The sequence below is a fragment of the Melanostigma gelatinosum genome, assembly GCF_949748355.1.
Source record: "Melanostigma gelatinosum genome assembly, chromosome: 24".
Taxonomy (NCBI): Eukaryota; Metazoa; Chordata; class Actinopteri; order Perciformes; family Zoarcidae; genus Melanostigma; species Melanostigma gelatinosum.
The window spans coordinates 5,928,930-5,945,541 of NC_136657.1; the positions used below are offsets into that span (position 1 = coordinate 5,928,930).

General features: G+C 44.4%; 1 protein-coding gene across 1 annotated transcript in view; it reads right to left on the reverse strand.

The window, feature by feature from the left end:
* The window catches only part of LOC306797204 (interleukin-1 receptor accessory protein-like 1), a 155,230-nt gene that overhangs the window by 89,590 nt on the left and 49,028 nt on the right, over positions 1-16,612 (reverse strand). The window contains exon 3 of the mRNA XM_079296440.1: positions 8,240-8,519. Within this exon, the coding sequence (XP_079152566.1) occupies positions 8,240-8,519 (280 nt within the window). The remainder of the gene's footprint in view (positions 1-8,239; positions 8,520-16,612) is intronic.

Genomic DNA, 16,612 nt, shown 5'->3' on the forward strand with positions numbered 1-16,612 from the left:
ATTATCCCAGACAACTTCTACCAGATGGACACCTGTGCAAATGAGATCCCATGGGTTCTCTTCCCTGTTCAATATTCTGGGCAGCACTGATAAAATGGAAAAGAGAGAGAGAGAGCGAGAGAGAGAATTGTGTCATCTGCTCCACATGAGTGATCGATGGTGTTGGCCAACACTTTGTCCTACGATGTCTTTCCAACATCTCACATCCATCGCAGTGCCTTTTGAGCCTGAAGAGGTGAGCAGGTGATCTCCTGCAGGTATTCATGACGCCTGTAGCCAAAGAACTAAGCAGGGAAACGGTCCTACTGCTGCACACTCCAGATACAGTGATACCGCGGCATTAGTGTGCGACAGTGTCTGTCAAATGTGTCAAACTGAAGGGGCTGTGCAATGCCGTGGCAATGACAGATGGCATCCTGCGTACATCAGCCGAGAGAAGTGTCAGGCTGACAGCTACTGTACACAGCTGGAGGGCAGGCAGAGGACTCGAGCTGCAATATGCAGCAAACGCAGTGAAATCCTCTGCAATGGTCAGCTAGGAGTTAAGCAGCCCGCTGAAAGGATGATGAGTCGCATACTGTGGAGAGACACTGCGGTCACTCCCCGCTACAAGATACTCATGGGATTTAGCAGTGCTTAAATCCACGGGTTCATTTACAGATTTATGTATGAAGCCAGTGCTTCTTCCAGAGTTGCATCCCTCCCACTGAAAAAAAAACCATCCGCAATATTTTATTTCATTCTATTGACCACCTATGAATCGTCCCCACCAGAGCATGAGAGCAGATGGAGCCAGCCCTTTAACTCAGCGACTGTTCACGCCGATATTAAATAATAGGCAGCAGAATTGATTTGGAATCCTCCTGAGAATCCACAGCACCTGTGGGGAAATTAATGAAGTAACTTAATGAATCTCTTAATTAAAATAACTCTCGAATAGAAAGTGGATGATGAAATGCTCGCTGATTACTCATTAGAGCTTACTTTCAACTGACAATAACGTTCCCGGAGAATCGTCTCAGCACGAGGCGAGCGGCCCAAAGATTGATTAAAGGTTACCTCGGCATAACGTCCGTACAAACCCAACACGGGGTTAACACTTTAAAGATGTAGTGTTGCTTCTTGACCTATGCTGTGCAGTAACACTAAGGTCTCCACTCAGGACGTCATTCGCGGCGACTCATCGGCTTAAATGGCTTCTCTGTCCAACCGGGCACGTCCTCCATCACCGCAGCTTTTTCAAAACGTCACAGAAATATCCCTACTGTAAACCCGGTTATGCAAACATCTGCCAAACAACTGCTGCGTCCCTTAGCAGCACACTGGATGTGTATGTATAATATAATATAATCTTCTAAATTGAAACGCCCGTCTGTGAATCAGAAAGGATATTACTTTCCTCATTTATCCACTCCACCTGGAGTCATGCTGTACCAGTGTGTCGCAAAAGCTAAAGGGGAACACATCAACAAGTACGCGAGTGACACCGCAGGTCCATTGTGTTGTCACTTGAGTCGGCATGTACCTGAGCTCGCGTCGCATGTGTCAACCAAAGCCTGTACGTCAGGATGTGAAGGGCGGATGTGAAAACAGCCGAGATCCTTCCTGAGAGCACACGGGCTGCAGGTAATGCTGCCTGGCAGGATTCGATGATTGGATGAGACGGAGACGGATGTAACGATGGCTTTAGACAAGCGGGAACGGGGTCCGATCGGCATCAAGTAGTGGCTGACAAACTGGCAACAGACTGAGGTCTGAGAGGTCAGAAAAGTGGTCTCGATAAAATGGGGATTGGACTCAAGTTGTATACACATATATGCATTACATTGGCACCAAGTACCCAAGATTAACCCACACCAAGATAGGCCGGCCCAGTTATCCTATATCAGTATTTTATGGCACCTGCATTATTTATGGCCAGAGCGAAGGTCATAGTGAGCAGTGGGAAGGCCGGGGCTCCTACCTGTAGCGCCCGCTCATAACTCACCTGTCAACACTAGCACCAGGCCCGGGATGATTAAGCACCCCGGCTCCCCAAATCTGACTGTGGGCCAACTTGCTCCTACTTAGCCTCTGTCTAAGGCTGTGGCACTTGTCTGCCATGCTGCAACAACAGACTCCTGCCTCAATTATAATCCATCCCCCCTCTCTCCCTCTCTCTGCTCATAGTTTGTCTCTGTCCTTGCTTCAACCCGCCCTTTTGTCTCTTGTCCTGTAATACAAATTTTCTCAGGGAGGAACACACACCTCTGCGGATAATTTCTTTTCTTGCCACGCTGTGAAAAACACACACATGCACCTGTTCTTCACACCAACATACAAGCTTTGCAGCTACACACAAAGTAAATCAGTGCGACGTCATGCCTTCATTTGAATGTCTGTGTTTGGTCACATGTTCAAGCTTCGAAAAATGCTTTGAAGCAGTTCCTTGAACTCGTAACACTATTTTCCAGAATACTCAAACATTGTTTTTTTTTATAAAAACCAGGTTATTCTTATGAAATCAAGAAATAATGGAACGTAACATCAGTATTGACAAAAAAATGATTGAAAATATACTGTGACACAAGGACATTTCCATCGTCGCGTCTTTTATGGATTCAGAAATCAACAGTGGACAGTGGAAACAGATTGAATAATTATTTATTTTATTGCAGCAAACAATATTTTTCAACCAGATGGTGAGACGAGGATCGTCTGGTTCTTTCAAAGATCTGTGTGTTTATTTTTCAGAGAAAATGGATGCCTAGCTTTGTGACTTAAATGTAATGGTAATACATGAAAGGAACATATTAGGGCTCATGCTTATGTAGACTTTAAAGACACATGCAAATAAATAAAAACGACTGTTCTTAATATACACCACGTCTATCTGCAAAAGCATATCATCCCCAAAATCCTACATCATCAGAAGACCTTATTTTCCTCTGAAGTCTGAGGATTCCTCCAAGCCGTCCCTTGAGTTGTGTGTCTCAAACCAACAATGGCACTTCTTGTCAGCCAACGCATTAGTCAGTCATTTTCTAGTTGATGCCTTCAGGGAACTCATTTTCCATCCCGCGACATCCTCCACTCATCTTTATGCTAGCAACCTGATTTCATAACAAGCATAAACAATTTGTCTCCATCGTATTCTCTTCTAACTCCGCCATGACCGTATTCATTGGTCCCCAGGCCCTCAGGGTGTAATGTACGAGCAGCCATTCTGCTGTGAATATCAAATACAAACCGTCTCTTACCAGACATGCTCCTGCTGCAATGGGCCGTTGCACTGTTGCATTATGGGCCATACCCATGTTTTTTTGGGGCTACTTTGGACCAGCAGAAAAAAAGGTGTGGGTCGGTTGTGGTACTAAAGTGATTGTGCTTGGGGAATGGTATTTCTGACATTTGCCAGGCAGATAAAAAGCACCAGCAGATATGAGGAAGAGAAGGTCAGGGTCCGATCAGATAGCGATGGTTTCATTTTGCACTCCAGCATATGTTAGAATATTGAATTGAAATGAATGAAACCTCTCTGTGCATTGCATGTGCCGAGGATTACCAGATAATCTTGAGAATAAGTAAATAAAAATTGGTCATAGAGTATGACCTTCTGCTCAATCGTCCGGGTTCGTCATGCGGCTTGTGACAACTGATTTGAGCGAAGAGGTCTCCCAGAATAAAATCTCCACCGCCAAACTTCTGTCCCTTTGCTCCCTGTAGCCAGGAGCCATTGCAGCTTGGCTTAATCACAAGGAATCGAGCATGGGACAAATGTCCAATCAGAAGGCGCGTGAAGGGCATGCAAGGAAATTGGCTGAGACTGTAATTCAGGCACATGGTGGATTCAATTTATACTCCAATTTCTACAAACGTACATCAAAACGTGCACATTCAGCCACTTTAGCTGCGCAATGAATACAGACGATATACATTCGGCATTTTTGATTCGGCCCATGAAAATATCATATCCCCTTTTACACAGTTATTGAAAAAAACCTAATGAGATATCTGGAATATAAGGATATTTGTGCACCTTTTCTAGTGTATGCTTGTTTTTCAACATTCAATTTTCCTTTTGTAGAATCAATAAAATGAGCTTCCTAATAAACACGTACAGCAATACTAATGTTGATCGATGAATAAGTCAATGTTGTGTCTTTCTCATGCCGACAGTGCAAGCCAATGAACGCATCTGGTTCTGCGAAGTAACGAGATCAATGTACGGGAACTGAATCGCTCCTTCACAGCATTCCCAATACGTGCAGAAAGAGGCTCATTGAAATGCTGAAATGTCCTCGTTAAGCACCGCTCGAACAGAAACAGTCGAGCCACGACACTTAAAGCAGACGTTTGAATGATAATGGTATGTAGGAGGCCTTAAATACACAGTAGCTGCCAGAGAAATGACATGAAAAGAAGAACTGAAGCAAAAGCAGACTGTAGATATATGCTGCTATATATAGCACGGTGTATGCTGTTCACTGTAATCAGGTTTTCTGGCATCAAGTAGGAACTGATTGTGGTTAAATGCATCGGGGCACATATTGTAAGTAATACATGCTGACATCTATGAATATATGCAGGAACATGAGGTTAGCTGTTGAAATGAATAGGAATCCAGTCCATTAGCTAAAAAACGGGCATGACAATACTTATATACCAGTATGCATACATAGATCTATTCATCTGCTATTTTCAAGATTCTCATATTTATAAAACCACGATTACTTCCATAATGAAAGAGTTTGAATCGGGGAAAATGGAAGAAAGAAAACGATTGATTTAAAAGTTGTCATTATTTTTCTTTTTTTTTTCCATTTGCGTGCGAGATGGAAGTCTATTATTATCCAGCACCTGGCTTCAAAACGGTTCCATGTGCACATCCATTGTAACATCCGACGTCCACAGTGAATATCCAAGTTCACACTGTCACATCACGCGGCTGAATAAAGCCCAAACAGCAGCCCCATACATCATCAGACAATGGCTGCTGGAAAACCACCTGTGCTAACCCATATAGAGCCAACTACAAGGCTGTCCAAACACTGTCGACAGGCCAGTCTCACCGTACAGGTGCACATAATACTGAATATGGGGGACCGTCATCAATAACCTCTGGCTGGTGAATGACATGGATTGGCTTCGCAATTAACGAAAACCCCACCTGGGCACTTTGAATAACTGCTGCCGGAGATTTGGCACCAACTCTCTTATGACCTCTGAAAGTAGTTTGTGGAAGATGCTCTTTTCTCCCATGAGTCATTGCTTGTGTGGCTTCTGTTCAGCCACGACGGCAATCACAGCGCATGTGCACTCAATATTTCAACAGATATTGGATGGATTTTCGTGAAATTCTGTGAAATCCGCGGGGAACAGATTCTTAAAGCCTGATCCCATGAATTTCACTCTAAAGCTTAATCAAAATTGTCACTTATCCATTGAAATATCTCCACAGTCACTTGATAGAGTGGAAGACAATTTGGTACAGACATTAATGGCTCTTGCAATGTTTCCGAATGACTTTGGTGATCCCATGAATTTTCCTCTGTCATCAAGCAGATTAAGTGTCAATTTGAATGGCTTCTCGTGTCTTCGTATAACTCTTAAACAAGGGAGAAGCTGACAAACAAGTTTCTCTGCATGAAGAGATAGAATCTAGTGACATTTAAAGTTTTTCACATGGAGCTGTCACATCCTAAATTATTAAAAGAGACTAAATTCTAGAAATCAAGACACAAGTTGCCAGATTCCAGTGGGGGCGGCGCATTTCTTATCTTTGGAAAGATTATTGGATGGAAAATAAAATGTTAATTTCAAAACCTCCTCCATATGTGCCGCTGCACCAAAGAGCATTTAAAAACAAGCCCCATTACTAAACATCCATCAGGGCGTCATTGTTAGAGCCCTCCTCGGCGAAGCTATTCCACAGAGCCACAGCTAACTGACTGTCTCCTGCCAGGTAGCTTATAACACAAACACCATCCTTGTATTATACATCATCCATAATCCCTGGCAGCACACACCATCCCTGCTGCTCCTTAGTCTAGCGTCTCTCATTGGCTTTGACAGCTGGGCTGGATCAATTGGACGGGCCCCGACTCGGCCTGAATGACAGAGTGCTCCAGACGGCCCATTCTGACTGTCACTTCCCTGAGAGATCACCAGCCACTCCTGCCCACGAATACTAACAGAGCCAACATGGCTGCGGTCAGGGACGGGTGGGATGCGTGCTCTCCGTGCGACTCCGTGGTGTGTACGGGTACGTGCACAGGTGCCAGGTGAGGTGCACCTACAGCAGACATTCAGGCTTAAAGGACCAGCACACACACACACACACACAAATGCACACCCACTCCTTTTTTATCTCAGGACATGCAGGACATGCAGGAAACCCATTAATAAGACTGGGACAGTGGCAGCTTGCCAACACCGGTAAACAGGGTTAAAGGTGAAACATTAGCTACCTGATGTGGACGGTATATTTTCAAACATATTGTGAATCTTTTCAGTCAAAGATTAAAAACGAATTACATAACTGAACAAACAAATGATTTTATCGAAACCCAAACTATCAAATACACTTATCCTTACACTTATCCTTATTCCAAATCCAAATCACATACTTTGAGATTACTGGTGAACCGTTTCCGAACATGCTTTTTTCCTTTTTCCTGTCACACCGTTACTCGGCTGTGTCTGCCGTCAGCGAGGTATGAAGAAGGAGGAATTAGCAACTTTGTCATGCTAATAGGCTTACAGAGACACTTGCAGCAATGCTCGGGAGTTAGTGGTATCCTCCATGCACCGGGATGGCCTGTATGTGTGTGTGTGTGTGTTTTCAGTCAGTCGACACTAAGTGACACACTCAGCAACTGCAGATGTTTTCCCTCTGCGTACAACGGACACAGCACGGTCAGAGTTGTAAATATTCCATTTGAGTGGCAAATATTAAGAGTTGAACAAACTGTAGAAAGTGAACTTCCTTGTGCTGACTTAAAGCCTGGAGAAAGCGACTACAGACAACAATAGTCCAAATAAATGCCTGCGGAGAGAAATCCTGTGCGATGGAAAAGTGCTCTGCATTCAAAATTATTGTTATTTCTCTCCACGATGGGCAAATAAGTGTTGCCCTTTACTTTGGTCCTGAATGGCGGAGAACGGCGACAAAGCAACACGACTCCAAATCAAATTCTCATGGCTCTACTTCCTGCGTGATTACACAATAACTCTGAGCTGACCGACCAGAAAACGCTGCCAATGTCTCTGAATAGAGGATTGTTGGATTGGTGCTGCCCATCTCTATTCACGGCGGCCGCCGCGGCAAAGGGGAGAGTGCTAATGGTGATGAATAGTAATGGACAAAAGCTCTTAGAATTGAGCTTGTGAAACACAAGGAAGCCTGTGCTGAGTGCAACTGCTCAAGAGTGCATTATTCTCCTGGGGTTTTTTTTCAGTGTAACAAATATCCTAAATCATTTGTTTTGATTGAAGTATGAATGCTTGTGTGGGATTAGGCTCCTATCGTTCAGGAGGATGTGTTTCAAAGTGCTCCTTGTCCTTGCCACAGACAACCTACACGTTAATGAAAGCGTCTGCCAATATGAGCCAGGAAGCCAGGAATTCCACCACATTATAGAGCTCACAAATCAAACAATTGTCTCCCTCCACCATCAGGCAAGTGGAAAAGGAAGATAGCCCGAATCCCCCCCACCCCATTTATTTTCTTGTTGTTTGATCTCAGCTGCCGCTTCGCTTTCCTCAGTCTTCTTGTGCTTTATTACTGTCCATTCTCTTTCATCTCACTCCTTGCTCTTTCACATTTTCAGAAAGACGGACTTGTGAAGGCCCGAGAGTTATGGATTTACCAATTGCACCTAATGGCTTATTGTCCCCCAGACGAGGATAAAGAAATTATTTAGCAAATAAAGCGAAGCAAAGGGGCCTCATACTGTTAGAAGATGCACTGTGGACCAACGACCAGTGCTCTTTTGGCCAGAGATGAGACACTCCATTAGATATCACCAGGGGAGGACTTGAAAATAGCTTTACTTGTGCCCACAGGGTTCCACAAAATGTTATTTACCCCAACTATATTTCTGTCACACTGCCGGCAAAACAAGCCCAAAATGGTGGAAGACTTCCTCATGAATGCTTCCTCCAGGTCAAGGCAAAGCAATATACGCAGCAATTTGCATTCGATAGAAATGGAGAGAGCAGTAAACGGTATGTCGCTCGAGGTGCTGAAGGAACTTACCTTAATACGCAGGAATAGTACCCCATGTCGTCCAACTCTGCTGGTCGAAACCATATGGCATCCTCCTCCTTGCTCATCCTTGTGCCGTCAAAACTGATGGGTTCCTCGAAGTCCCCGTGTCCTGCACTTTTGTACCACATGAGGCTAAGTCCTGCGCTCTGCGCATGGGTGTAGTTGGCCCGGATATATCCATAGAACAAAGCGCACTTAATCCGTACAGGTTCCCCCAGAAGCACCTTGTATTTCAGGTAGTCCACTGACCAATCCGTGCAGCCTTCCACTGAAAGAAAAGGACAGAGGACAGGAGAATTAAGCAGGCGTTACGATAAAAGGTTGGGGTTTTTGCCATTGCACATCATCCAGCCAAGCAGAGGCTATTGGTAATCATGAAAAGGGTATGCGGCAACCAAGACAAGACCACTTTCAGTGCTGGCATCAGTCTGTCTGTTCATGTGCTTTGCCAGCAATCCCTGTATCACGATCAATCAAGATGCTTTTTCCCTCCATGCAGCACTGAGGCACGGTGTCTCCTTTTTGTTTTTCACAAGGACACACAAACTTAAATTATTATACACACCTTAACTTATGACTTGTTAAGTGTGGCTAAATGAAAAGAGAGATCAAGCAGGCATCCTTATAATGTGTTATTATCACCAACATCCTTTCCAATGTTAAACTGAACTCTCAACAAAGCTATCGCTGCATTCATTCCTTCTTTCCTGGCTTCACCTACAAACACTCGTGTGTATTTGATTCGTGTGTCACCATCTCATTCATATTGAGTATAGCACTGAGTGATGGCACTTGTCTACATTTGCCCTGAGAAAAGGAGAAGCTGCAGTGAATCTGCAGACCCTTTCAGACTATCTTCAGGTCTCAAAGGATGTTTTCAGTCAAATAAATGGAAAGAAAAGTAGCTCATCTACTCAGCAAGTTACACAGGTCAAATAATACTGCATTATCCATGCACAGCAGGCAAAGGGGTGGTTTCGATCCTCAGGCTGTTTTCCATCTTTGGGTATATAAATAATTCATTCAAAAACAAACCAAGTATTAAATTGATCGTAAATCAGTAAAGTAGATCAGATCAATTCCCCCTGCAGGATCTCCATGTTGGGATGACGTTGGAATGACAACTTTACAATCGGGTCCAAAGTAAAAGGACTTCATTCACCATATTAACAATATCTTAGGAATCAGATAAAAGCTACTAATTTGCACAGGAGAGACTTTTGGCCACTTTTCCTCCAGATAAACTTCGATCAAAAAGCTTATTTCTCTCTGCTCTTTGTCTGGGTTGTATATTTGACAAACAATCTGGGCCCACACCTAATGAAAAACGAGCTGTCTGCCTGCTCTTGCCTGATCCATTTTTTCCCTTCCTGTGCCTGACATCCTCTTTTCCCTCGCCTCACCTCGCTGCATCGCTCTTCCTTTAGAAAACAGCTGGCAAGCACAGCTGCCGAAGACTCAACAGGCTTCGCTAATTGAGCCTCTATAAATGTTTTATTTACCAAAGAAGCAACTCTGGCACCAATCAGCGAGGTGCAGTGCGTGCGGGAGTCGTTGGGGGTAACCGGGGGAGGGATGTTGGTGGGGAATTGATTAAATCATGCTGATTTATGTCGCTGTGCTGTATTGTGTGGTGCAGTAAGGGTCACGCTGGGAGCGGCAGCAGCAACACTGGTGGGTGTTTTAGGGCCCGCAGACAAGAGGAAAAGCTGCAATGGAGTTCAACAGCAAAATACACATCAGTCACCAACAACTTGCAGTGAGAGATTCTGGTGCCAATCCGCCAGAGTCATAAAAGCAAGCAGTGCAGAGTTTACATAATTAGTATTGCGACATTCATATTCAAATAACCACACTGGATACATGGAGCCAGCATAGAAAAACGTGTTGAAAGGCTTCCTGAGAAATAACCGAAGAGCAGGTTAGAGAAAAAAAACATGAAACACAGCACTTTATCATAACGTAGTCCTGGAAGTCACTAAAGACGAGATATAGACAGCTATTTGAGGGTGAACGTTGCCTTTAATTTGCCATTAGCCCCGACATTTGACTGTCAGGCAGATTTGACAGCTCATTCTACCGGTAGCAGCAGTGCAAAATCTGCAGCACCTTTCCTGATCCGACATGATCCGAAATCGGCAACAATAAGTCGCCGTCTTCATTTCATGAGGACACTGCGCGCCGATGAAACGCTTTGCCGCCAACCTCGAAACCTCCTTTTGATTTCCTGGAGTAAGAGCAACACAGGGAAAACACAACCTCAACAAGAAACCAGAGGGAAGAGGAAGCAAAATGAAGCAAATGCAAACGCTTGAGAAGTGTGTTCTGCAAGCCGCCCGACTTTCATTGTGATGAAGTCAAACTGTTGCCACGGCAACACGGGGTCTACCCTCGCTTATCAAGAACTTTGCTCATTAGTTTGTGGACGATAATAACTCGGAGGCTTAAGGTAAGACAACCACCGCCAAGACGGCCTCACTTCTAATCAGGTTTCCTAATTCGGAGTGTGAAATGTTTCACTCACACCGCCTCTAAAAACAGCAGGGGAGCAGAAAAGGTCACGCAAGCAGGCGGGCGGCTCAAACTGAGAACACCATTAGTTTGGCAAAAGTGTTCACGGAGTTATCTTTCTGATAAGTCTCACACATCCTGTACTGTGAAAACAATTGGTTTTGTTGCTGCAGTGTGTATCAAGTCCAGTAGACCCAGTCATCCTGTGCTGCAGCGATCGCGCTCGCTTCATTGAGCGTGCATCTGAATAGAAATATGAACCATGAACGCTTAATATATGATGCAATGAATCTCTTTCAGATTGATTTTGATGTTTAGACAGTACAAGACAATACTTATCATGTCAAATAGCATGAATGCATCTCTACAGCTGGTTTAGTGACACACAAATAAATGTGCATGTTATAGTATTTGGACTGAACCATTCTAAGGCATTCGATTACTGCTCTGAGTTGCGAACGCATCCCCAGTTTCTCTGACAACTTAAAGAAAACAATAAAAGCGTCAGAAGTCCGAAATGAATTTCCTTTTAAGGGTGAACTCCAGCCAAGCTGTTTCAAAGGGCTGGCTGTATTTATCTCTGATGCCGCCACGAGGAGCTTGCCAGCGCCAGTATCCGTTATCTTCCACCTATCCTCAAATTGCCCGTTTCTTATTTTGACAGAGGGTTATCGTTCATTTCAGTAAGTGAGGGTGGGGATTCCGCTTAATCTGTTGGCAGGAAACAAACATGGTACTAATTGAACTCGATTAACATTTCCCAGCTCACCAGATTTCCATTCTGCTGGATCACAATTGGTGAGGGAATTGGCCAATCTGCTTTGTGAGAATAACAACTCCGGCGGCTCTTTCCGCGTCTTGGACCATCAAGCATAAGCAGCGCTTGCGGCTTTGCTACACACGACCCGCAAGCAAACAGTCAGCCGCTGTCCCCGAGAGTGTCCCGGGTCCAAACAATTCGGTTTGTCAGCTGGGGGAAAAAAATGGTAACTGTCAGCTGTCAGCTGTTTTGCCAAATGATCACAGAACAAATGCTTGCACGTCTCCCCACATGGAAATCAAGATTTAATAGAGTCACATTCACTGACACCACATTGAAATGGGGTCTTAGCCATATCCCGATTTAACCACGCCATTAAACAAAGACACAGCCATTTGTCAGGCCTGCCTAGTTTTTATGTTTGTCATGTTTGTCTCATTTGTCCAACTGTGTAAAAGACTGGGGCCTCATTTATAAAAAGACTTTCATCCTCGTGAAATAAGCCAAAACCAAGGATGTGATTTATATGAAGGAGGAAAAATATGCCAAAAGTAATTGGATGCTAAGACGCATTTTTTTTTTCATGTTTAAATGTATCTGCAAAAAACATCACCCAAGGTTTAAACTCAAATGTAGCCAAATTATACTTTAGAATCAAGGTTAAGGCAAAGGCAATTACGAAAAAGGTATTTTGATTCAAATTACACTTTCAAAACATAGATATTCACCGTGATTCAATGTTCATCGTATTCATTTGACCCTCACTCGGAGAGGGATCTCACTGGAAACTGACCTCAAGTCACTTTCCACTTACCTGGGACTTCTTTTTCTGAATTTAAAATGCAGTAAAGCGCATATCGTTTTATAGAACCTGCTTTCCTATTTTAGTGGAGCGTCTTCATATTGAATATATAGAGCACCCGTATTGTAAAACATATTCATGAAAAATAATCTTGTGTGCAGCCGACTGCTGAAAAGACACAGATGCGACCAAGATGCTAGTAAACAGGCATAGAAAAAACTAAAAAACCAACTGTGATGCATTTTTAAAGGGCACCACAGTAAAGCTATACAGATGTTATGTCATCCGTGTTCCTGCTCCATTTTACGAGCACTTGAGAAGGAGCATGTGCTCCCTAGAGGAGGTGATCAGCTCATAAATTGGGTTACAGGTCTGCTGAGGGGTAATCGTATGCAGATTAAGTCAGGTCACCACGGAGACTCACACAAAGTGTCTGTCGTCTCATAAGCACTCAAGGAGATGGTTCGCCACCATTTTTCTCGATAAAGGCCGCAGTGTAATTCAATCAGAAAGACACGCATACATTACGCCGAGGCTGATTGGACAAACACAAGCATACACACATCTACACACAGACATTCCAAGAGGTGATTCGACGTCAACCTTTACTTGCCCTCGTGGAGTGCAGTGTTTTAGCTGGCCTGGCTCCAGGGTCCCTCAAGAAACTTATCAACTTCACAGCCACTTTGGCCAAGGGAGGGAGGCAGGGGACGAGAGCAATGTCTCGGAATCTTGACCTGCCATTTCCCACCTTGTGAGAACGCTGTCGCAGCAGAGTGGGTCTCAATTAAGAGGGAAATAGCTCTGATGTGTGGGAAAGGTAACCTCTCGGCTGCCGGCGTACAGGAGGAGATTACCTGCATGATTGAAGTAACTCCAGCAGGTCGAAAAAGAGAATGAGTCATCAGCCAACAAAACGATCAGCGACAGCCTCTGCATGGGAGAGTATGTCACGCACAAACGACATATATATATGTGCACAAACACACACTCACCATCTCTGGAACAATAAGTCAACTCTGGCCTTGTGCCTGAAAACAAAAATGAAGGCTGTAGACTGCAGCAGTAAGGAACAGCACATGCTGAAATGACCAGTTATGTTCCATATGTTGACATAAAGGAGAGTCTATTACTGCAGAGAATGCAGAGAAGGGGAAATGTCAAAGTGCGCCCACCAAGTCCTCTAATGCTAACTAACCTCAACCAGAATCTAAATACTGTGCTCACTGACTGTGTCAAGCCTCATCTGCAAAAGTCAAAGACACTGCCCAAAATAACTGCACAGATGGATAAACTCTTCAGCCACAAATAGCCGTGGGAAAGTGTTTTTTTCACTTCGGCTGGAGCAAATCAAGCTGTTCCTCCTTATTTCCTGTCTTTATGCTATGCTAGGCTAACTGCAGCTCCATAGTAACAGGAAACATAGGTTTTATTTTAGTAGCTCTGACCATCAACGTTGACTTTGTCATTTCCCCTTTGGAAAGAATGAAAGCAAACGTGTACTTCCCAAAATATTGACGCCATCTTTTGAATCCAAAGAAGATTAACTACCTCGGTATAATTTTGTCACGTTTTCAGGATTTAGAAAACAAAAAAAGATGTTAAGATTGATGTTGCTGCAGGGGGTCTCCAGCTGCCCAGCTTATTTCATGACTGCAGTGACATTTACTGTACCTCCCATCCTCCTCAGAGTTCCTCAAATTAAACAGATCTCTCTCGCTTCCCGTCTCGCCTGCACTTTACTCTCATGACACTTCATCTTCATTTGTCTCTCTCCCCAACTCCCTCTCTTCCCCGACAGCCACCGGGCTGTCATTTATATGCAAATACTCATGTGATTGCGGACAAAAAAAAAGAAAAAACAAACTAACTGCTTTTCTTCCTATCGCAAAATAAACATTTTCAGCAATCTTGCCGGCTTCTCCCTTCCGTATCAGATCCGGCTCCCCTGATTGGACACAGCCTCCAGAGAGCGCGGCGCCTGCTGTCTCCAATCACGGGTTCAATGCTGACGGGGACAGGGAGCACAGAAGGGGAGCTGATGGGAGAGAGGACAAAACTAACTGCACCAGGATGGACCCTTGCAGGGAAGAGAATAAGGAAAGGAGCGAAATAAACACACACACACACACGAGTAAGACTAGATGGACTGGAAGTTGTTCCTTATGGTCACAGTTAAGGCAGAACATGTCAACAGATACCAATCATCCATTTTTTAAATCAATTTGGCAATCAATCAATTTAAGCATACCACAACAATTTTCCGATGCACTCAAACTGGTGTACACTCATTTGAAATAACTTTCTGCATCACATGCAATATTTCGCTATAGGACATAGTTATATTTTACAGTCAGAAGAAGCAACAGTCATAGCATCTGACCTTCAAAAAGCAAAGGCGCCTGCTGCCAGATGACAGATATCTCTGTCATCTTATTTATTCTTTTTTTTTTTGGGCCGTTAATTCTGTAGCGCTCGTGGCTATCACTGCTCATGCTAACTAGCCAAATATTATGTTCATTGAAAAAGAGAACTGTGGAACGCATCCTGTGAAAGGACCAATTAACGGGAGGGACCTTCCAGACAAAAGGCAAATGTACAAGCTTCCACTGAGTGGTTATTGACTCCATCCCTGTAACGTAAACTGGCAACAGTGTGGCAACTCAGTATATGGAATATTCCTCTAAATATTACTTTAACGGGTAAAAAACTGCAATATAAATGTGTCACTAATTTGAATACATTCAGTGCATTAAGTGGATGCAGAATAGTCAGTCCTGACCTAAATGTCATAGAAAGAGAAGCACACTTCAAAGCAGTATGTGAATCAGCCTGTTTGACTTTATTATGGTCACGAGGCCTGTTTTCCCTTCAATGCTCAATAGCACTCATTTGAGAGAAAAATTTCCGGGGAACACTTGACAAGGAGCAGATGTAAAAGTGATCCCGTTGTGACTGGGGTGTCTACTCCACAGAGAGAGAGAGCACTATGTAATCAGAAAGGCATCCTTCTGTTCCCCACAGCGCCAGCAATCCTCTCATCTAACAAACAGCCTTGGGAGGCATCGGGACACACAACATAAACAACACTGACTCCTGGAAAAAAAAGAAAGAAGAAATACCAGAGTGCTGCACAGCAGACATGACTGCGCACATAGGACAAGAGCGCGGATAAGACGTTTTCCACTCTCTCGCCCGCCCACACAGGCGCGAGAACAGGCCACACGATCCGCGCTGCCTCCGCTGGCAGCCCCGTCGGCCTGTTATTCTGTGCTGTATCGTGGCGGTGTGGGTGTGCGCTAAGACGGTGACTCAGACCCTCGCCGATCCACTACAGACACCGACACGCCATTTGGGCGTTGTGCTCCCGGCTCCCGGCGTTGTGTTAACTACCAGAGCATCATCGCTTCCTTTTTGTTCTGCTTTTGTACTGGCCTCTCTCTCTCCTCTGTCTCCGTTTCAACCTCCGCCTATCTCCAAGCTATTCAGTTCTTGCACAGAAGAGTGGGAGGGTGAGGGGAGGTTGTGCTGGCAGTTCAAAGAGAGAGGAAGAAGAGTACGATAGAGAAATGATTCGAGCTGCAGATCAGGAAGGACAGAAGGGTCCCCAAAAGCAACACAGGTAAGGGCACACACACACACACACACACTACAGTAAGTCAGTCACACAGGCAGCCAGGGATCTGGGGAAACCTAGTGGCCTGGAACAAGAGTAGAGCCAGAGCTTCCCATTAGAGGACATTACTGTCAAACACTGGAACGAAAACTACCTGCTGTACACTGATTACCAACCGACCTCCCGCTACAATTCAATTACAAACTAGGTAATATGATGCACTGCACTCGTTCTCTGTGGCAGTGTTGAGCCTGTGACACGGGGAAGTGAGGACAGCTGGCTGCGACGTTTCCCGAAAATGCCGATGCCGGTTTTCTGGCTTTTAGGACGGGACATTACGATCTCACAGCCCAAGAGGGCGAGCAATACCCCGGTCGTCACACGGAACGAACGCAGTATTAAAATGAATCTATTCCTCGCTTGTTATTCCCATACAAAGTGGGACCAGGGTCAGGTTTTACATTATTCATCAGATCACAGCACCATAAAATGGATCAAAGCTGCAATCACAAAAGAAATAGCCAGGGTCGAGTTTACTCATCATTGACAGTGTTGCAGCCTTTTGACTACAAAGCTTCCCATCTTGGCCAAACATGACTCCATAAAGACATTATCTAATAGAGTGTGAAGTGACAAAAGAAGAAGAAGACAACCTGAGCTTTGAGATCGTTT